This window comes from Stegastes partitus, unplaced genomic scaffold, assembly GCF_000690725.1.
Source record: "Stegastes partitus isolate 25-593 unplaced genomic scaffold, Stegastes_partitus-1.0.2 Scaffold108, whole genome shotgun sequence".
Lineage (NCBI taxonomy): Eukaryota > Metazoa > Chordata > Actinopteri > Pomacentridae > Stegastes > Stegastes partitus.
In genome coordinates, this window is record NW_007577839.1 from 605,047 (window position 1) to 627,558 (window position 22,512).

Below are 22,512 nucleotides of genomic sequence, written 5' to 3' on the forward strand. Positions count from 1 at the left end.
AGATATACGGCAGTCCAGAAAGCTAAACATCACATGATTAGAATCTTATTTCCAATAATTTGCTGTTGCTGAAATACAGAGATAAGACTTTATGTTTGCACGATCATATTGGGGAGGGAAAGACATGACTTCTTTGGGTCTGATGAGTCTCATATTTACTCAAATGTACACAGTAGTTGTGAATCAGTTTAGTATTTGGAGTTACTGGTGGTCTGCTGTCATCTCCAAAACCAAACCGGATGGCTGAGGGAGAGATCCTCAAGCTGAGGACTGTTAGACCACATCCATAGTAATGTGGATAAGGATGAATATGAAAACCTCAAATATAAAATCATATCAGAATTTTTGTTTTAACCTTTTGAACTCCAAGCAGTTTTTGGGCTGATTTTTCAAAATTTGTATTTATTAATTTTTTTGTCACATTTTTGCTTACTGTGGGCTCATTGTGACTGCAATATAAAGTCCTGCTTCTCTACTGCAAAAACACAACCATGGAATGAAGTAGAGAGAACTAAAAACAAAATGTATGTTGTGCAGTTCCACAAAGTTATGTCATAAATCATACAAACAAGAAAAAAATAAAGTTGGATTTCTTTGCTTATTTATTTTACAAAAAAATTTAAATTTTTGTTTCCAGGGATTAAAATGTCTGAAAACACAATGTAGTAGTTGTTAAAATTATTTCTGTTTCTGTTGTCCGACAGCTGATAAAGTCTTAAAACTGTGAGGTGATCATTTCTCATGAATGCTATCTGCTGACCAAGCTAAAACAAGAACAACCCCTGCACTGTTACACTGATACGGCAGGTCCCTGTTTTATAATCACTAAAGCTATCTGACAAATTAACCATAAGTACATGTCATGATCAGCTACATGAGCAATCAAAATGATCGATCACAGACAGACCCACCATGCAGCTATATGTCATCAACCCACACCAAATGCAAAACCAGTGTTTGGGATTTGATAGTGGTCTATCCGGTCAAGTTGTATTCCTTCAGTTAGATCAGTTTATGACTAGCGCTTGACAATTTTAGGTCATGAAAATCACATAGTTTAGAAAACAAAAGTCTCATGAAATTATAGAGATATTCAACATACCCAAAATCAAAAGAGTGACTAAAACTAAAGACTAAAACACCTGGAAGTGAGAAAAAAAAACAAAAAAAACCACCTTTGCTATCTATATAAGTGACTACCTGCTGTGCACAACCTTTTTACTTTCCCCAAACGGGAGAAGATATAAAAGATTTGAAAGATTTTCTAAAATTAATTAGCATGTTTAGGGAAGACATCTTCAAAAACTCAATTACAGAAGTGTGAAATGGAAAAATGGTGACAGAAAGATTTTCAAATTCAGACAGCTTGCCGGTGCCATCCCCCAAAACCTGTATGTCTGCAGTCACTGTGTGCAGACTGTGACCGAGAATGAATAAAGAAAAAGAAAAAAAAAAGAGAGGCAGTGAATAACTGGGGACTGTTTAAGTGTAGGCAGAGTGGCAGGGGTCTGTCTGTCGGTCTGTCTTGCGCTGTGGGGGAGGGGATAAGGGATCAATAGGAGGTGACAGAGCATGTGGCATATGACTCTGACAACCTGCCCCCTCACTCTGAGGGCCTTCAGAGCAGCCACCACCCACACATGCTTGCGTACATACACACACACACACACACACCCTCCAGTACTGTCCTGTCAACATCGGTCAAGGCAGGCCTGACAGAATTAGCTGACTCTAGTTTTATGATAAAATGTGTTGGGGTCCTCGCAGGAAGCTGTGCGGTCGAGTGTGTGCGCGTGCGGGGTGTGTTGGGGTGTGTGTGTGCGCGCTCCATTAGCCAGCTCTCCTCCTGGCCACCATATGCGGAGCTCGGAGCCCAGGCTGGCTCCATCTGTCGGGTTAATGCCCAGCCTCAGCCCCAAGCAGCTGGCCCCTACAAGCCTCATTATTCTAGCAGGAACCATGCAGGAACATACAACCGCACACACACACACACACATAGTGGACACACACAGACATATGCAGCGAGAGACTGACACACTTGATGGAGCCAAGGACTATCACACAATGACAAAGTCGCCAGAGTCTGGGAAGGTGTTTCTGAAACTCATTTTGGCTGTCGGAGCAGGTGTCAGATGAACGTCGCCTACATGAATTCATTATTCTCAGTGGTCAAGGCAGGCAACTGGGCAGGAGAGGAGAGGAGGTTTGAACTACAATGAAATGATTTGGACTTTCAAAAAAAAAAAACATCAAAGGAGCAGCAAACAATGTAAAAAGAAAGAGAAGTTGGCAGGAGGCGAGAGGTTGGATATATCTACAGGTTGTTAGGAGGTGACAAATCCAAACACTTGCCTTTGTCTGGATGAATACGCATCTGATCCGCACTCAGGAACCACGGGGGGTCCACAGAGAATTAAAACTGTGTGTGTGTGTGTGTGTGTGTGTTGCACGGCGCTTAGGGAGGGGAATCGGTCCTGATTATATACCTATTAAGTTTTAAGCTTCCACTTGAAACTCAGCAGGGAAGTCCCCCATAGGTCAGCAGAAATGGATGAGGCAGAAAATAACAAATAAAATAAAAAACATTCTTCAAGGCCTTGTTGTGGGTGTACGCTGCACAGACTCCTAAAGCTCATCGGGTGATTTATAGCTCAGTGTTGGATTCATACAAGATGTCACGCATTCATTATACACTGTAAGTATTTGTACTCACTTATTCACTCCGAGGCCTTCAGGCTTGATGCAAACAGAAAGCACCTGGTGGCAGTGCATCATATCTAATTAGATTGAAAATATAAGTTCTGTGCTGATAAAGCGCAAGAAACCTTAATTATGCTTTTAAATTTTATAGCTATACAGTTCTTATTGGTAGAAGCTGGTGCAATAAAAAACAACACTGGCACAATGTCAGAATTAAGCTGAATAATTTTTTGGAAAAACAACAAAAGCTACGCCTAGAGGCTTTATCTTGGCAAAGACAAGAATGATATGTTTTTTTCTTTTCAGAGAACCATCTTTGCCCCTACTCGTCTCTGTTCTGTTGAGAATTGGACCCACTCTTTTATTCTCTTTGGGAGCAGCAACTATACCGTCACGGTTTATATGAGAAACAGCTTTGATGGCGGCAAGAATGTCTGAGGAACTATTGAAAAACAGAAAAGTTAATCAAGGTGCTAGTATTTCTCCATCAGGAGTGCTTCTTGCATGTTCGAAGAGTTTCAAAAACTTTTCTGACGTTATAACTGGGGGTTGGAGCCCATCCAGCCAATTTTGTAACTTATAGAAACTGACAATCAACCATTCACGGGAAGTTTGCTTCGTGACTGGCCTGGTATGAGGTGGCAAGAAGAAAAGGTTTTCTGAATGTATTTGCCAATATCCCCATATTGCAAATAGATTGTCACATTTGTCCTTCTTCTGTGATGAGCTTTTCATTCCTTATTTGAGTGTGGCTGCTGAGAACAACACAAGTGCCTTCCAGTATGGTGGAACCCTGTTTGACCTCCTCCATCCCATCTTATCAACACTACATTCAGACGGGGAGGAAAACCGTCCACACGCCACCAACATTTTAATAAATTGAAAAAATACATATATATTCCAACTTACCACATCAAACTGCCAACACACAAAAAGATTAAGGGACAAATAGACTTTGCAATTCAGTGTGCAAACACTATTTTTGTCCTGTTGTTGTTTATACAATGGCCCAATACCACAGACGAAAACTAAGCGGTGCCAAAATTATTAGCTATTTTGTTTTTGCTTTTTGTTGTTTTTACATGAAGTGGGGGCTTGTTCGTCTGTTAGCAAGCAGCAACTGGGGAAATAATGCTTATAAACCTTCAGTTTAACTTGGATGTTAACAGACAGGACATGTGGCATCTAGCTGTAGATAGACATGTTGCATCTGTGCATAGATTCAGGACAGTGGTTAAACTTTTTTGCAGTGTCCTGTGATTTGACTGCAGTGGACAGTTGTCAGTAAATCAGAAATTACTTTCTGTGGCCATAGTCAACTTCCGTAATAAACAGGTTTTTGATGCATCTAAAGACACCTGCAGAGTGGGTGGAAAAGCTCTTGGCCAAAGGGATGTAAATCAGATTTCACTTGACCTGCAACCATGACCTTAAAAAGAAACAAACATTTATCACAGTACAGGCGAGGCCACTTGACTTGGCTGACAAACTGAAATTTTGAAAGTCTCACCTTGGACAGGCCTCCTACATCCAGGTAGAAACAGATGACGAAGACGTTCCAGGCGACCCAGAGCGCGGCCCATACTGTGTACTGGAGGGCAAACACACACATACAGATTCACTTTAGGCAAACTGCATGAATTGGACTGAACAAAAATATAACAGCTACTGAATAAATGGCAAGCTGAATGAACAAGTGTCCTCTTCAGCACCAGCATGCTCTTTACACCTGCAAACATTATACACACATATAAATTTGTATGCAAGTGCCTTGCCTTTTGAAAGATGCCAGTAAGTTCAGCAAGTCTATTTGAGCCCTGAGGGTGCTGCAGGTTGTTTTTTTTTTTTTTAAACCGCTGAGGCTGAATGAAGTTCACGACTCAACCATTTACAAAATTGTACAGTCAGACAGCCAACTGTTGACAGACGCACATTGGTACTGAGCGGCATTCACTGGAGTCATCAGAGTGAAGGTTGTGAAATCCTCTGACTCACAATAAACTGTGTGTTTAAAATGTCAGAGGAAGAGCGAAGGGCAAAACAGCACCTCCGTAAAAACATACGTGTCGAATCATGAAACCCCTTAGCTTGCGCTCTCCCATTTTCCACTTGACATGAGACAATAGCTCCAACTTTCCCCTTCCCCTCCTCTCCTCCCTTCCATTCCTGCTTCCTGTGTTTCTCCATCTTATCCTGCATGGTTCCCGTTTATCCTCCTTTATCTCCCCTGTCTCTCGTTATTTACTCTCTTCCTCTATCGCTTTTCTCGCTCCCCCAATCTTTTCCTGTCATTAACATCACCATCTGTGCTTCCACTAATGCAGCTCAAAATAGGCTTTTAATGCCTCAGATGAACATTACGGTGTCAAATAAAAACCCGAATTGCGTAAAAGCGCATTTATGAAGCTTCGCAGAAGTGCTTTCTAACAAAGTAGAGAACAACAGGCAGCACATGCTTTGCATTGTGCTCTAAAAGAATGACCTTCTCTGTCCAGAAACTTGAAGTCGAGTATAAATCTGATGAGCTCCTTAGTCCCCCCCAAGATCCCACCCCCTTTAATTAGCCCTAATTACCAAGGGATTAGAGTGATTTAAGGGTGTCGCACAATGCACAAAAGACTGCAGCACCGTTTGCAATTAGAGTGGAAAGGCAACAACACGTCCGATCCACAGGACATGCACAGACAGAGGGCTAATGCAAAGTGATGTGACGGCGCTTAACAAAAACCTCAAGGAATAGGATTATGCGACAGACTGTACAGAGTTTCAAGCGAACTACAAGTCGAATGTGTTTTACATTATGTGTACTCACCACAATGATGTAGCGCGGCCGGTACTGGATGGTGCCAAAGAGGCCAAGGATGACGATAATGATGTGGAAGAAGTTGGCGAGGATGGGGGCCCACTGGTAGCCAAGGAAGTCGAAGACCTGTCTTTCTAAGGCCAGTACCTAAAGAGTGAGCGGAAGAAGAAAGACAAACATGTTATGAGGATCACATAAACTGGAAGCAAACTGCCTTTTCTCCTGCAAAAGTGAACTGCAAGAAACATTTTGAAATTGCTTCACAAATCATGAAACAACCCTAAAATAAAAGAAACACACACAGACAAATGTGGTCTTGGTTGGAGAGAGATGATCAATACGGAGCGATAAAGAAAAGTGAACATTTCTCAACATGTATTCTGAACAGTTTATTGTAGACAGTATGTGTTCACCTTGCAGCAACTGGCCAAAAAAACCCCCACATTGAGCCACATGAACAGCTTGAGTGTTTAGACTCTAACGGTGGGAGCGCCCCGAGGTGAAGACTAGAAGTTTTTATAAAATAAACAATGACAGATTTATCGATTCAACCCCTGCTGAGCTAAAGTGGAGATCGCTATTTCCAACCTTCCTGCCAGCGGCTGCCAGGAATGAGAATGCTCTGGGAAACTTTATGGGGGGTGAGGGGCCTTCTTTAATAATGCCACTGCAGCGAGCTTAGGCACTTAGTAAAATATGTGCTCACAGTGTAAACATGCACGCACACATTCACTTGCAATGTTAAACCCTCTGCAATGAAATGAGAAATTCCAGTTATCCCAGCGCAGGATTATCCTGTCCACTATGTCAATACTGGTTTAGGGCCAGTTCCTTTTACTTACACAAGACTGATTCAATCATGAGGTCCTTTTCTTTTTATTTAACTGTCATCCACAAATTCAGTCTCTGTCTCCCTTGCTTCTACCCAAGATCTTTGCGTGCAATATTTTGTGCAAAAAAAGGACAAAACAAAGCAATTTGAACCTTTAAGACTGCGAGTCCCTATTTGCATCAACTCAATTAGCATGCCATTTGGAGGAAAATACAGGGAGGGGGTGCGAACCATTTAATTAAAATTCCATTGCCAAACCAATTCCATTCCATTCCCAGTTTGTGCGCGTGTGTGTCTCAAGCAACGATGTGTTACGTTGTGTGTTGACATGTCATTTACAGCCAAGCGCTTGAAGATGGATGAGGGGAGGGGGAAATCTCGTCGCTGCCGCAATGATAGGAGCACACCGAAACACCAAACGCATCCGCGCAGACACACATCACACACACTCGACACACAGCGCCGGCTGCTCTTCCTAATGTAATGGAAATGTTACCAGCTACTCGATGAGACATTGTGACAGGCAAAGGGGAGGAGGGGGGGAGATGATCAAATAGTGAGTGATAATTAAAAATGAACGCTTCTTTGCGTGGAGGGCAAAGGCAATAACTCCACATGCAGGGTGTGAAGCAACAAAAGGGCGAGGTGAGCGAACCGCGACACGCGCCGAGCTTTATCGCACCAAAGTCAAGGAATATCTCTAAAGATTAAGCCTTCTGGTGGCAGTGGAAGGGGAAAAAAAGAAAGAATGATGGTTGGGATATAAAACTTAAGTGGATAGGGAGAATCTTTATGAAAAAAAAAAGGCAAGATCAGCAAAAAAATGCAGAGAAAATCACAAGTGACATGTTAACACGACTGAGCTCCTTCCCTTGTAATACCCTCTGTCTGTCCCCTGGATAGAGATAGGACCGAAGGAACTGAATAAAGCCAAAAGAGTCGTAAATCTTCCGGTCGGCTCTGGGTTATAGGTAGAGAACTCATGCGGGAGGATGTCAGTGAAGATGAGATGCCACCAGGCTGCAGTTAATTTTTGGGGTCTGTTAACAGCCCTGATCCTTTTGAACCAACACCGTTTGTAGTGTTATTAGTCAGCAATGACTTTTAGATAAATGTCTGGACAAATATCAGAATTAATTCCCTCTCATTTAATGAAGACATAAGAAAATGTAAATGACAGTCACACTCCCTCCTGCATCAAAATGCCTTCAAGGACAAACATGTGAGGGAGGTAATTTAAAACCCGATCAATGATATTAATGAGTCACCTCAGCTGACAATAATGATGAATCTGAGATCCTGCAGCCAATCACAGCTCATCTGGTCGTATTTACTGGCCCGAGGAGCCACACTTTGGAGAATCTAGTCGGCTTTTGCTGCTTTCACATCGAGTATTTGCATACTGTGAGCTGTTGTGGTCAGAACTGTTCAATGTTTTTTGTATGTTCCTGTCAGGTTAAGTTCTCCTTGTCAGGAAGCCCCAAAGGGAAAAGCTGCCACGCTTGTTACATCCTTTCCTTTCCGGTGAAAGGCATGTAACTTTCTGGTCTGTTTATCCTGTATTTACTAAAAGTTTGCTCTGCCCTGGGTTGTTTGGTCTGTTTTTCTGGACACTGTTTTTCCTGAAATACTGAGCAAATTAACTCTTCATATACTTCATCTGGTCATACGTTGCCCCTAAGACCAACTCAACAATGATTACTTGAGTGGCGCAGAGACATGGAAAAAAAAAAATGAGGAGAGGACAGAGGAAATAACAGGAAGGAAGATAGTACGCAATTTTATCATGCTGAAGTCGGTGGAGTTGAGTTCTCAGAATGTCCTCTGGTAATCCTAGTGGGAAAAAAAGAGACCCAAAGGCTTTGCAAAATCTATTACACAACTTTTATTGTATTTGGCTAGATAAATGCCAAAAGCCTCAGGGTCTTATCTGGGTACAACTTTTTTTTACACTGAAATAATGAAACGCCTAAAAGAGTGAAGACATTTGTGGGGTTACACACTGTCTTTTTCTAATCAGCTAAATCAGACTGGACTGAAACATTTAGATTGACTGTAAAAATATTTCTCTCACTTTGTCTCACATGTAAAAATCCACTTGGTCTGCTGCCACACTGGTCATGTTAGTATGCACAATATTTTATCCATCCAACAAACATACTTCAAATCCCGTGATACTTACACACAGCCCTGAAATATTACCGCCAACCGTTGAGTTAGAGGTGCATACAGGTATGAAGTCTGTGCATATGTGCGTGTTCTCTTCTCTGAGATGCTGCAGTAAGCCTATCACGTACGCTGCTAACTCAATAATCCAGCAAGATGACAACAATCAATCAAGGGTAGAGGCCTCTGCTCACCCAGACACACACACACACACACACACACACACACACACACACACACACACACATACACACAATCACACAAAACCCACACGGCACAATTAGCCCACAATTCATAGGAAGCAGGTTACTGAGAGTGGGGTGGAATTTGATCAAAAGATACCAATGCTCTTCCAGGAATAGCGAGACAGCTACATAACGGCCCGTAAAAGCCTCCCACCGACCTCCTGCGAGCACAAATGACTCCCTCCAGAGTGACGGCAACTCTTAGTGTGTATCTTGGTTTTGGGTGTGTATATGTGGAGAGGCATGTTGCCCACACATACCACTCCTCCCACCATAAATACTGAGCAATTAGGGGATGGGTAAAAGGCAGCAGGATGCAACAAGCCCCTCTTGCACCTCCACCACTGCCCATCCATCCTTCGTTCTCTCTCCTCTTGCTCCAGTTGTTTTTTTTTTTTTATCCCTATTTCTAGCTCTCTGCAACCATCAATTACCCCGTCCTTCAGCCATGTGATGCCAGATGAGGATCACAGACCTCAATCGTGCTCCTCTGTCGGATGATCGTGTATATGTTCAGTCTCTAGAGGTGCGCATAAAAGAGCAAACAGAAAAGAAGTGGACATAGCTTTACATTATAATCCCTCCTCTTAACATGAAAATATCAAAACATTTCAAGCACCACCACCTTCTCTAACACGCCATGAAGAAGAAGAGAGGAAAGTAAGCCACACGTAAGAGTGATGCGAGGATCAGAGCGAACGCGTCTCAGGGAGGGAAAAAAAAAAACGTTTGATCTGCATCGTCTGAGAGCTAATTAAGACGTGCATGTGTGCTCAAGATAAGTGGCTGAAATGCATGAAAAGCAGTTTGCTTTGACTAAGCATCCAAACGGGATTTCAGACGGAAAAACCGAAACATGTGGCGGGCTGTCTTGACAGTCGTACGCGATTAAAAACTCGACTGCCACGAGTTGGTGAAACGCAGAAGTGGGGCACAGTTCTGACGAGGTGTTTGGTGCGATGTTCCACCCCGAGTGAGGGGACAGAGGTGACTGGTGACCCCCGTCATTTCCTACAGTTCTCCACCTTAGCCTGCAGATACTATAAATCACATCAGCGTTTCTCTTTCGGTGTGCGTCCTCTGTGAAACGTCCTCTGATAACATGTTACCGGATGTGTCATCAGGATGTGTGCGTCTGTTCTGTATGACTTTAGGCTGCATGAGTCAGTCTCCTCTGCGCTGGAGTGTAAAACTCTGACTCACACACTGAGGCAGAAGGATGACACTGAGGAGTGCCAGGAGATGTGAGCAGTGAATTAAAGACAACGCCTTACTTATACCTCTATCCTCCACTTCTTTACCTCACTGGCTTCACTAATGGGTTGATTTTACTTACATAAAACACATTAGCCAGTGAGGCCAAGCCTGCTAGAATAAGACTCGCGGGGGCAATTTGTATGCAATATCCAAACGACCACGACTGCTTCATGCCTGTCGCGCCCTCTAACTGGTACTTTACTGCCTGCTGGGAGTCACTGGGAATAAAGACAAGTCAGGGCAAAGCACGTCACGGTATAAAAAAGCCAGTCAGCCTCTGATTCATGCTTGTCTCTTGTACTGTATTTTAGTTTCTTTTTTCTCTCTCTGAATATGAAAACAACCTCGTAGTGACTCCAGTTCTCTGAGCAACTACATGACCCAGTGCTTCCCGATTCTGTATTCCAACACAACACAAGTCTGAGTGGTCAAGAGGTGGTTAACAAAAGAGAAAATCAGACTTTCTTCTTTGTATTTTTGGGACTGTGTTTATCTTTTGTTTGTTTTATCTCTATTTTCAGAGAAGGACAGAGTCACACATTGGATTAAATTACAAGAATCTAAGGTTCACAGGTTCACTCGGTCTTGAAGGACAAAGATACAACGCATGCTCACACAGGGTACGAATTATACTTAATCTACCTAGGCTATTAATTCTAAGTCTTCGATTGTCTGTGAGTCAATATGTTTGAAACATCCGTGGATCAGAGAAGTTACTCTACCAGCCTTGATCAAACTCAGAGATGTTACTCTAACTAATGACCAAAAAGTCCCATTCTGAAACTAAATAAAGAGAAAGACAGTTTCAGACACAGACTATGAATCAGTAGCCGGCTGGCTTCTTTTAATGTGCCATGCTTTGCTCCGACTTGTCTTTACTCTGCGACTCCCAGCAGGCAGTAAAGTACTTCTCAAAAACTTTCTCCAATCCAATTTTTCACCTCTCGCCTGGGTAAAGTTATTATACTCTGGTGCCTGCCTGGTCCTTGTGTAACTAATGGTGCCAATCTCGGTATGTGTGTGTGACAGTATGTGTGTGTGACAGTATGTGTGTGTGTGTGAGGCTTTCATCGGGCACGTGGAGAGTCGGATAGATAGATAGCCCTTGGTGGTGGCTGGTCTAGCAGAGCTGAGACAGGGATTAAGAGGTAGGGGGCCTTCATAAGCCCCTTTCTTCTTCACTGTTTGAAATATGGTCTGCACAGTGAAACACACAGCAGCTAGTCTCTTTAAGCACCACTTGCTTTTGGTGGCGGCGCTAAACAGACACTAAGTGAAGTGCTGGTTATGGCTATGTTTTTCAGTCAAGTGGCTATTTAAAGTCTACATGAATCGCATAGCTCTCTGTTTAAGATGAAATATGTTTCACTTCCAGTGCTCTTAGTGCTAATAACATGCTAATCTTCAGCGCTATTGGGAACACACAAATCCTCCCCACTGAAAGAAACACAATGCAAGCTTTGAACTAACTCTCCCTCTGGACTCTGACAAACTACTTTAAACTTTTCACTTTTTGTGGGCTGTCCTTCGACGCTGTGTTCTGTCTGTTGCAGCTGCTCTGAGTTCAACCTTTAAACATCCTCTGGACTGCAGTCAGCAATCATTTTCAGCTCAGTTCAATACAGTTGAATGCAGCGGAGTTCAATCGAGTGCATGTTCAGACCAATTGAGAGTCCTCCTTGTCTGGTCTGTAGACTGTGCTTGTTAGGGCTTCAAGTTGTCCCACTTCAAGAAACTCTGATCTTTCTTTCTATGTCTCCCTCTGCCACCCACTTTCTTCATCCCACACCTTTCCTTCCTTTGCTTTTTCTTTCCAAGTCCCTTTTTTGAGGCTTTACTTTAAAATATACCCACTCTGATGAATCTTTTAGATGGACAATATGTGTGATTCACTCAGATTATAGCAAAAACCTGAGTAGAAACAAATTCAGCAGCAGGAAAAAAAAAAGCTAAAGCTCCCATTAAAATCTACAAATTTGGCAGCATGGGTACTTGCGTCATCAATATGCATAAAAATCACCCTTACTTGCTTTTTTTTTTCCTACTTTCTAGAATCCTCAGCTGCTTAAAAGCTTTTACAGCTTTTAGTCCCCTCTGTAAATACAAGAAAACAAAACATTCACATTTAAATAATCCCCTTAATGCAATAACAGATGGGTGGTAAATTAAAGGAAAAAAAGCTGAAACCTTGACCCCTGCAGCGATGGGATCCTGTGGCTCTGGTATAGTGTAAAGGGCATTGTGCTTGTATGGTTTGGTTCCACTCGTCTCCTAAGTCAGTGTGAAGCTGTTCTGAGTGATCACTTTTGTGTTATTATGAAGCATTTCTATCCTAAAGGAAGTGATAAACAGTCCATCCATAGGGCAGGAAGGGTCACTGAATGGTTTGATGAGGACAATGCTTATTTTTATGCTTTAACCTCTAAGATCTCAACCCAACTGACTACCTTTAGGGAGATTTCAGATCTACATATTAGACAATGGCCTCAACCACCATCATCAAACACCAAATGGGGGCATCTCTCCAGTTCAGGTCCAGAAACTTGAAGAATCAATGCCAAAGAGCACTGAAGCTGCTCTGGAAGCATGTGGAGGCCCAACTCTTCACTAATACACTTCATGTTGGTATTTCCTTGTTTTTTTCAACTATTTGTGTTTATTTTGTTCGAACATACAACAGCTAATATGACTGACTTCTCTCTACTATTTGCTATATCAATAAGTGTGTTAACATCTCACAGATAAAGATCAGAGAGGAGAATGGTTATGTGTAAAAGAACAATATTTCATAGTCAGTTCCTTAAGACTTGAATACATTCTGTTAAAGTTTGAACATTTCTGGTTGTTTCACATGAGAGACATCTGTGTTTCTTTTCTTTTTCTATCTCTGTGTACTTGTCTCCTGCACCGGTTTGAAGTGAGGGAACCTCATGCAAAATATGATGTTGTACACTTCTGTGGCGCATTTGATCAAAATCTGACGACAGTTGCTCAGTTGTTTTTTCTATTAAACCTGATCAAACATTCATGCAGCACCAAAGAAGCAGATTAGTTGATTTTTTGACAGTTTCTTTTTCTTTCACTCTAATCGTTGCATGATAATGAGTCACGGTTACCTAATATTATAGAGACGTACATGAAGCCACGTTTTTGGGGGCTTTAAATCTTGTTTGTAAGTTAGTCGCTGCTAAATCTTGACTTGCACGAACATTTTAACATTTAACCTTTCCTAGCATTTGGAGACTTTTAGCACAAAAATCAACAATCTGACTCGATGATGATGCAGAGTTCATTCAGACACACCGTGACAGCAAATATTCTCACATGTCTGGTAAATGCTTATCTCACTCGATCTACCTTCCTTCTTTTATCTCTCTTCCTACTCCAACCGTTCTTTTACATTTGTCTGAAAAGATGACAGCAATGTTTAGATTATTGCACGGCATTGGAAACTTTAATGCATCGAGTTCAAAAAGACCGCTGCAGCCGCGGATGCTATGATGTCAACCTCAATCCAGCGGAGGTTGTGAGATTTTATCTGCTTTATCTATGCCTCCAAACTTCTTGTTTTTCGTGTGGCTGAGGAATGGAAAATGAGAGACGACAGCAGACTACAACACAGACGAATGCATGTGAACTAAGTACATCAGGTAAAAATGTTCATCTGCAAATACAGAAACACACACATGTACAGAGATGGTTCTAGTTCCTTCGAGGAGCTGAGAGAAGAAAAGCAGGACAAGAATACAGTGATGGATAAAACCCAAACACGCTGACGATGGATACGATGGAAGAAAAAGTGACGAAAAGAGAGCAGGTTAAACCAGCCAATCCTCTCCCGTCTTCTGCTTCATCCTGTCCCAGATTCAACAAAGAGCTGTTTAGGTTTCGCCCCAATTAACAAGTAGGCAATTTAGCTGCGACAGAGGAAATTCTCATCAAGAATATGCAGTCAAGAACGGCAAACAGCTGTCAGCAGTTTGCACCCTCCAGCTCTGCTTTCCATAATTGAGTCAGTAATGTTGCTCTTTTCATCATAATACCATCACTCTTAATCTTTCATCCACCATAGACGAAGTTGTGCTGTGTGCATCCCTGCTGTCTAACCATTTGATCACAGAATTAGAGCAAAAAACATCCATGAAGTCATCAACCGCTTGTAAAACAAGGACTGAATACCAAAAAAAAAAAAAAAAAGAAACTGTGTGTGTGGGGGGGAAATTTGATTGAGATGAATATGCATTGCAGCCATTCAACTGAGTGTGATCTGTCAAGATAGTCATCCCAGCTGTGGTGCTCCCAAAGCAATTTATTCGATGCCACCCTATAACAAATGACACCACTGGAACCGTTGGAATGGAAAGAGAGAAATGGGCTTGCAAATAGTTCCAGTTTTATCTCCATTATGGCTTAATATTGCGATGTCATTGATGTGGAACACACACAGACACACTAACACAAGCCCGTGCATGGATGGGTACATGCGCACACGCTCGCATTTGCCAGCCCAAGGTTTTCACTATAACCACATAATTAATGGTCTGTTAAATTGAAGACATTAAAATGGCGAACAGTTGTAAAACGGGCCACCAGGGACACAGAGGAGATGGGATTTCCACAAACACACATATTATTATGATAAACCAAACATGGACGCAGCAGGGGCAATGACTCCGAACTCCAGTGAAGGTCGAAAAAAGAAAAAGCGACGTCGTCACCTGATTTAAATTAACAATGAAACCTGGCTGCTCTAATCTGGTAAACATTTTTTTTTTTTAAAGCACATTTCAGATAAAGTTGGTGCCAAACAAACCACTCAGCTGCATCTGACTGATTGCTATGTTGCATTCAGGGTGGGTCGTTTTTGTGGTGAGGTTACAGGCTATGTATGTAAGTCGAGCTATCTTTAGAGTGACAGTTGTCCTGAGAGCAGGATGTGTACCGAGCCCCATGTTCTTTGCAGTCTAACCCCCCAGAGGTCATCTACCAGCGCCCGTCTCTCTTCTGAGCACGCTAACTCAGATTTGCATCATGCGTTCCCGTGTCTCCCGTTAACAAGGCGGTTTTTATTACCTGCAGGCACCTTATTGTATACGTGGTGGTTTCCGTGGCAACGCTGCACTAGAAAGTGACTTGGAGATGGAAAGAAAATGAAACAGAAGGGGGAAAAGGAAAGCGAAACACAGAGATCTCAGGTCTCTGGGGTCATGCACATAATTGGCCCAGAGTGAGAGGTCGAGCCGCCGCCCACCCGCCCCCTCCCCCCCCTGTTCTCGCTCCACCTTTTCTCTCTTTATCTCCCCCCAAATCTCCAGTGGGCCCTGGCCCCGCTCATAAATCAGATGGTGATCAATAATTCAAACATATTCCAACCTGCGATCCCAGCGGGGGGGGAGAATGGGGACGAGGGGGTGCAGATGATAAAAAGACAATAGGAAAAAGGCAATAACACACAGCCTTGTTGTGTTTCCACAAAGACGGAGAATGAACGTTCATTACACATTCAAGCGGTGCTGCACATCCCTGAGAAGGGATACATTAAGCGCTCAGGTTGTATTAAACACTCAGGTGAGATGATGACACAGTGCAGCTCCACAAGTCGGAGATGTGAGTGTGAATTTATTACAGAGTCACCTTGCCCTGTGACTCATTGTAAGCTGTTGTTTAATCAACTTTTTTTTTTTTTGATGGAGCTGGTCCGTTCGCAGTTCAGGCCAGTCATGACCTGTCGGAATTTGCTTCTCCGCGGATGAAGGCTGCTCAGGCATAGCAATCAACACAGTCTGGGTCAAGACCACAATCAGGACTGAACACCAGGGGTCTATTTCACAGCACAGACACAGCACACACACACACACATTTGCTGTACCTAATTACAGTGACCTGAGGGACCTTCAAATAAGAAAGAATAAGAAACCAGAGACAATGTAAGACGAGGTTACGACCTTCATTTCTGAAATCATCTAAACTTTTGCAGTGTCTGCGGCCCGCGATCGCATATTGTTCGAACCCTTCTGCCCTCTATCTCCGCCAGAACATATAAGGAAAGAAAACAAATTGGCCACCTGGTGAACCCTCAGTTAAAAAGGATTAGAAAGTTAAGATTTGCTGATTTTATTTCTTTCATAGCAAAGTTTGACTGGCTTTCCTCACGGTGTAAAAGCAGCTGTTAATAACTGTTCATGTGAATTTGTCTTCACAGCAACTTTTAATGAAGATTCTAATGACTGTTAACACAATTATCAGTTATCACAACCTTGAAAACTCGAAGCTGCCGAGACATTAGAAGTGGCAGGTTTCAAGCAGGCTTACCTACACAGCAGTGCAGACTGTCAATACGGCACCCTTGGGAGAATATTATAGGTGCCAGCTGACGATTGAAGTGGGCTAGCATCAACTTAACATAGATTTCATTGCTTTATCTTCCATTGAATCCTTACAAAGCTGTGAAGGTATTTTGTCACTTCAGCTGCAGTAAGAGCAGGCTTGGCTAAACTAACAATATTACTAAAGATGAGGGCCTATTTCATTTTAAAACCGCTATTTTGTACAGCTAGATTCTGCAAATTAGATGTTGTTTGGCTTTGTTGCTTTGCATTTTCAGGCACCCAAAAAGACTTAGGAGGCTAGTTTAAGGTAAAACTCAGCTTCATAGCGTTGATCAATGTTCACTCGGTTCCAGATAACTGATTATGAGTTGCTTGAGGCGTAACAGGTATAGATTAGAAACTCTGCCCTCATTCCACATCTGGCAAATCTGGCCACCAGTGTGTATAACCGGTATGTTCATAGTGACAATTCTTCTAAAACCTAAGCACATACTAATGCAGCTTTTATTTAAATCCACTTGCTGTTGGTATTCAGCAAGTACACCGTATGGGAAGTCCATCTCTGTATAGCAAGCTGTGTCTAACACACACAGACGCCACATTTTGTTTCATCATGGATAATTCAGACAGGGACTCTATCCTAGTCTTCTACCATCTGTGCAAGCCAAAGCAAATAGTACCAAAAAAAAAATGTGTTTGTGCCTTCAATGATATGAATCACGGTCCAGAAAAGCTTTATGAAAACTTAATAGCATTCCCAGCGAGGCAGAGACAAAGAGAACGAAACAGAGAGATAAAAGAGCTGCGACCATCCGCTCTACTCCCGCTGGCCTTTCTCCTCCATCAACCTGGCAGTGCCAAGGAAATACAGTTCATTATCATTGATCACACTAGACTCCAGGTTCACACGGGCGCTCTAAAGAAGTTACACACATATGCACTCGGCAAAGCACCCACCAAAACAAGTTAGCCCCTAAAACAGATGTCTGAAACATCTGTAACTGGCAAAATTGAAACATCCTTGCTCTTGCCAAGAACAGCTTTCACATTTCTCTAGTTACCAGGTTTTGATAAATCACCTCTCCTGGGAACTGGCAAGGTACAAGGGGATTATACAGTAGCAGTAACCCTCATATCCTACCCACAGAACAGTGTTTTATTGCCATGCAATTTGCTCCAGCTGCAGTAATTATTCTTAATTACAGCAGTGCGATGCATTAATATCAAAGCTAAGGGCCAAGACCTTGCATTTTTGGTGAGTAGAGAGAAACGGTGTGTTGATAGACATCCACCAGCTTATGAATATTCAAACGGAAATGTGATTGTTAGTGCCTCCATAAAGCAAATGACTTAGCAGGAGAAAGTGGGGGGTGGAGGGGGGCAGCCTCAATCCTTTGTAGTATGTAGGAGATGACGTGATGGCTGCCAAGGGACGATGTCGCGCCTTTAGAGATAACACTCTTCAGGATGAGGCGCTCTGCTTTTTCTGTTAAAACTTTCTTGGAAGCACTTTGGTTGAACCCGGTCTTCTTCTCCTCTGAAGCCTTCACTACAAAGTTTGTATATTCTCTAGCTATGTCATCAAAAGAGTCGAGAAAAAGTGGGCAGTGTGATGCAAGATTTTACACACATGCACACACACACACACACAGTGCTTGTGGATAGTCTGACTGTTAGTTTATAAAGGGTGAAAATGCGGTTAAGAAAAAAAAAAAGGAAAAAAAAAAAACGTGCAGATATCCCTTGCCTCTGTACTCCGGCTCACCGCACTAAAAGCACTTTGTCCTACATAGGCACAAATCATGTCAGTCACTGTGACAATATGGACACCTCTTTATTTTCCTCGCCGGTGATAAAATAAAAACCCTTCCAGCTCCTCCCCACCTTTCTGTCATTTTGTCACAGGCAAACAAAGCAGCACCTCCTCACCTTATATGAGGTGTGATCAAAAAGCTCTGAGACTGTCCCCATAGCACACACATTAAGCACGGCGGTCAAAAGTCAGGAATCCATGTGACCTTTCAAAAGGAAAAAGAAATCACCATAGGGACCCCATGTTACATGGTTATGATGCTCCCCACACATCCTACTCACAATATGTTATCTAAAACAAAATTCAGGTTGAAGAGTTTCGACACAGTGGAAAAGATTCAAGGTAGGGCTGAGCGATTAGGGGAAAATATCTAATTGACCTTTTCCTAGCAGATATAGTCACTTGATTTGTGATATAATTTTACACAATTACACTTGAGTCCAATGTTCCTCGAGTAATACATATAAAGCATGTGATGCAGCATTGCGACATGAGACACCATCAAAAGCGTGACTGTCATACAAAGAGGGCAGCATGAATTTGCAAAATGATTGACACAACAGTCTAAACTGAGGGTCAGGCGTGCTGTAAAATATGCAAGGTGTGGCTAATAAATAATGACGCTGTTGTCCCCCGCAGCGTGCATGGCCAAACTATTTAGTATGCATTGATCAATGTGCAAGCATAAACAATCCCTCAGTCTTTCAATCTGCTCAAATTAGATGAAGTTGAATTACAACACTAGCCTCATTATTTAATAGCCACGCCTTGTTAAACTGCAGACTTTGCAATTTGCTAATTGCATTGTTCTAAATTGCAGTTTCAATTGGAAATTGATTCACTGTTCAGCCCTCGTGTGAATATCGCAGATGGCGTTTGACACGTTGACACACTGGGGGGGTCCAAGCGTGGCAGGAGCACTGGGAGCGGTGCGTCACTGCACAAAGCGACTACTTCTAAAGCAGGATGGTGGACAAATTTAAATCAGGTGCTGTTTTTTTGTTGCATAAATGCAGAATATGCAGTTTGTACAAAGGTTGTACTCTTTACCCCACACTAGACCTACTGACCTATAACTCGCAGGTCAGAGTGCGCATCTGTAACTGTGGTTGTGTGAGATGGGGAGGGGTGCATGAAATAGTGCCTGTGTCTGCGAGACTGAATCTGTCAGTGAGGCCAGCACAGTTATGGCCTGGCATTTTCAGGGTCAATGTTCAGTTGTGAGCTCATTAGCCTTGTTCAGTGTGATTATGTGTGTCTGGGTGTGGGTGTCTGCCTCTCTGTCCTTTCTTGAGAATCCACCATGACCACTGAAGAGGCCTCCTTCATCTATCAGCCACCGTCCGCCGAGCCACAATAACCATCAGCTCTATTAAGGCCAACGTCCTCGTCATGGCCAGCCTCTGACATTCACAATATGTCTAGACCAGGTCCCGCATTTGTCCAATGGAAATGCTTCAACGCCAGGTCAACTTCAGGTCAACACCTCAAACAACCAACCCATTGAGACAAAAATGAGCTTGCCTGTGTCTCAGAGTACAAACAAATCATTACACAGACAGGGCTTCCTGCCAACGCGAGCTATTCTCTGGGGCTGATCGGGGTTCTGACAACCATCCAGCCCTACTGTCTGGAATAGTTAGGCTGCAGAGGGAGGAGAGAACAGAGACGTTTCGATCAATACAGGCTCATTATCTGTTGCCTTCTGTCCCAGAGAGATGAGTCCCAACGCTCGGGCCTGTTGATGAGGAAAGCGCACCACAATTCAATTAGGGGATGGCCGAGATGCCAAAAGAGGTTTGATCAAAGCACTCTGCCTGGCTAATTAGCACACACAGCGGTTCACAAGGGCTATTTTTACATCTGAGGAGCAGAGTATGTTGTTTTGTTAATGGCAGTTTTACCCTGTAATGGACTGGGAATAACCTGGCTCATTGTCTATGCATAGGTTTCAGCCAGGGGAGAGCGGGGGTCCCTTGTGCTTCTCTACGCTCATGTGCACATGTATATTCATGCGAGCATGCACGCATATATCTACACACACACTCAACCTGGTGACCTTTTGAAAGGTCGTGCAAGGGTTTAATGCAACCCCTATTTTGCAGGTTAAATTCATCAGTGTGCACATGTGTGTGTTTGAGTGTGTGTGTGTGTGTGTGTGTGTGTGTGTGTGAGTGTTTCTCCAGACAGGAAGTGTCAGGTCATACAGAAACAGTACCAGGGGAAAATAAAGCTGTTTCCAGAAGTCTTCAGGGACTTTTTAGGCAGCCGGCTGACAGCTTTATAAACCTCGTAACAAATGGGCGACCTCCTTCCCTCTAATGAGGCAAAAAGGTCCAAAGTCTGCGGCGGAGAAACAGGTGTGTAGCTCAAGGTGGGTTCACAGCCCTCCGTATTTGTGCATACGAGTGTTTGTGTGAGTCGAAGCTTTAACAAGGGAGCGACACTGAGACCGCTGTGACCTAATCCATTCACATACGAGCAAGCTATCTACCTGATGTCCATTCCCAGTGCTTTCACTATTGGATGCATTTACGGGGGCTGAAACATGGAGGATAAACAGGTGCGACACACAAATACACACCAGCTCTCTATTAATTCTAGAGATGAAGTGGGGAGGAAAAAAACAGCAGGATACGAAGGCAGGAGGCAGCAGAAAGTCATTCAAATGACAGCAAGGAACACCTGAAACAAATGCTTGTTTAATCTTATTTCTCAGAAAAAGCGCTCCAGCTCAGGCGGCGGTTCATTTCCCATCTAGATTACCAGATTGTTATTTTCTGATGTGTATAAACTTGACACAAAACAGCAGGTAGGAATTTGTAGAGTGGTATGAAAATGTTGGCTTGGGGTAAAACAACTTTGCAAGATGGGAGAGCCGAGTTTTGTTACATGGTGGTATGAAACTTTGTTTTCTTTTTTAACACAACTATGACTGATGCCAACCAAATGCCTTCCTTTAAAACTTCTATTTGAATGACCAAATGCTTGATACAATATATAAGAACTTCCCCATTTGGCTCTTTGTCCGGAGCCAATTTTATCACCCCCTTTGTTGTTAATAGTGGCATTTACTTGGGGACTTATGGCGCGGGCCAGCTCTGTTTTTAATACCATCATAAATAACACTGCCACAGCCTGTCAAGTCAACTCTGCTCTGTGATAGTGGCAAAGGCAAGCTGGCCCGCTAGTCGATGGGAAGCATCATCTGCACAGTTTCCATCAGCAAAAATGTCACAGCCCCCCACACTTCACTGATCAGAAAGTGAATCGCTCCAACAAGCTATGAAATCTCAAGGTTTGTTTACGGATCAACGCATCCCGAGACACAGTTGATTTCAGCTCTTGATTAACGAATTTCTTGAAATCTCGAGATCAGAGAACAAATTAATGCGCCAGCAGACGTCTGAGCTGTCTTTCATCAAGAGGCAGCAGCAAGTCTGGATACCAATTTGAACCTCAGAGGAGGGCTGTGAACACATGCCTCTCACAAAGCTTGATTTCAGCTGGTAGAATATTTAGAGTAAATCCATACATTTGCACTTTCACTTCCAACACCTACAGTTAGTTACTCCAGGAGTTGCTGTCTGTCACTGAGCAGTTATTTGAGGCCAGGAAGAGTTCTTCAGATCCACACCACCATATGTTTACTGTCAGTAGTGGGATTTAAAACAACACTGCTACTCACTTAGGAAAACACCACATCTAAATCCAGGATTATTCAAACAGAATCTCAACAAATATTAACACAAGCGAGCAGGGTGTAAGAGGAAAACACTCATAGTGAGTTAAATAAACTTCAAGGATGTGGACATTTCTTTTAAACCTCCTATATCAACATGTGACACTCCAACAGGAGGGGACAGCCCATTTCATTGTAATTCCATTCCACATGCATGGCACTAAAGCTGCTTTGTCGCAACTTGTGAAAGTAAGGTAACAGAAGTGTGGCTGAACTCACCAGCTGTAAAGTGCAAATGAAAATCAGAGTGCATCGTCCGCTGCAGCAGCCCATTGTGTCAGCGGCGAAAACGCGGTGACTCCGAGAGAAAAGGGGGGGACTTGGAGACGAGTCAGTGGAGCTCTCAGTGTGCCGACCAAACTCAGTCCTGATCAAGGCACCGGCGTCCCATTCTCTCCCCTTCTGTGCCTTCTTCTTTTTTCCGCTGAGCTCCTTCCCAGAAAACAAAAAAAAGAAACAAAAAAAAAAACAAAACAAGGCACAGCACGGTGCGCTCTGGCTGCTACTGCTGCTGCTCTGGATCCGTTCGCTTGTGTGTGCTCCGCTCCGGACGGTCGGTCGCACTTGAGGTGACTGACTGGGAGGATGGTTGTGAGCCGGTGTGTAAAAGAAAAAAAAAAAAAAA

General features: G+C 43.0%; 1 protein-coding gene across 2 annotated transcripts in view; it reads right to left on the reverse strand.

Moving 5' to 3' along the window:
* Window positions 1-22,456, reverse strand: part of nkain4 (sodium/potassium transporting ATPase interacting 4) — a 46,368-nt gene extending 23,912 nt beyond the window's left edge. For both annotated transcript variants that reach the window (XM_008277835.1, XM_008277836.1), the window contains exons 1-3: window positions 22,107-22,456; window positions 5,513-5,650; window positions 4,211-4,291 (exon numbers count right to left, since the gene is read on the reverse strand). In XM_008277835.1, coding sequence (XP_008276057.1) covers window positions 4,211-4,291; window positions 5,513-5,650; window positions 22,107-22,160 — 273 coding nt within the window. In that variant the 5' untranslated portion in view covers window positions 22,161-22,456. The remainder of the gene's footprint in view (window positions 1-4,210; window positions 4,292-5,512; window positions 5,651-22,106) is intronic.
* Between the last annotated feature and the right edge of the window lie 56 nt (window positions 22,457-22,512).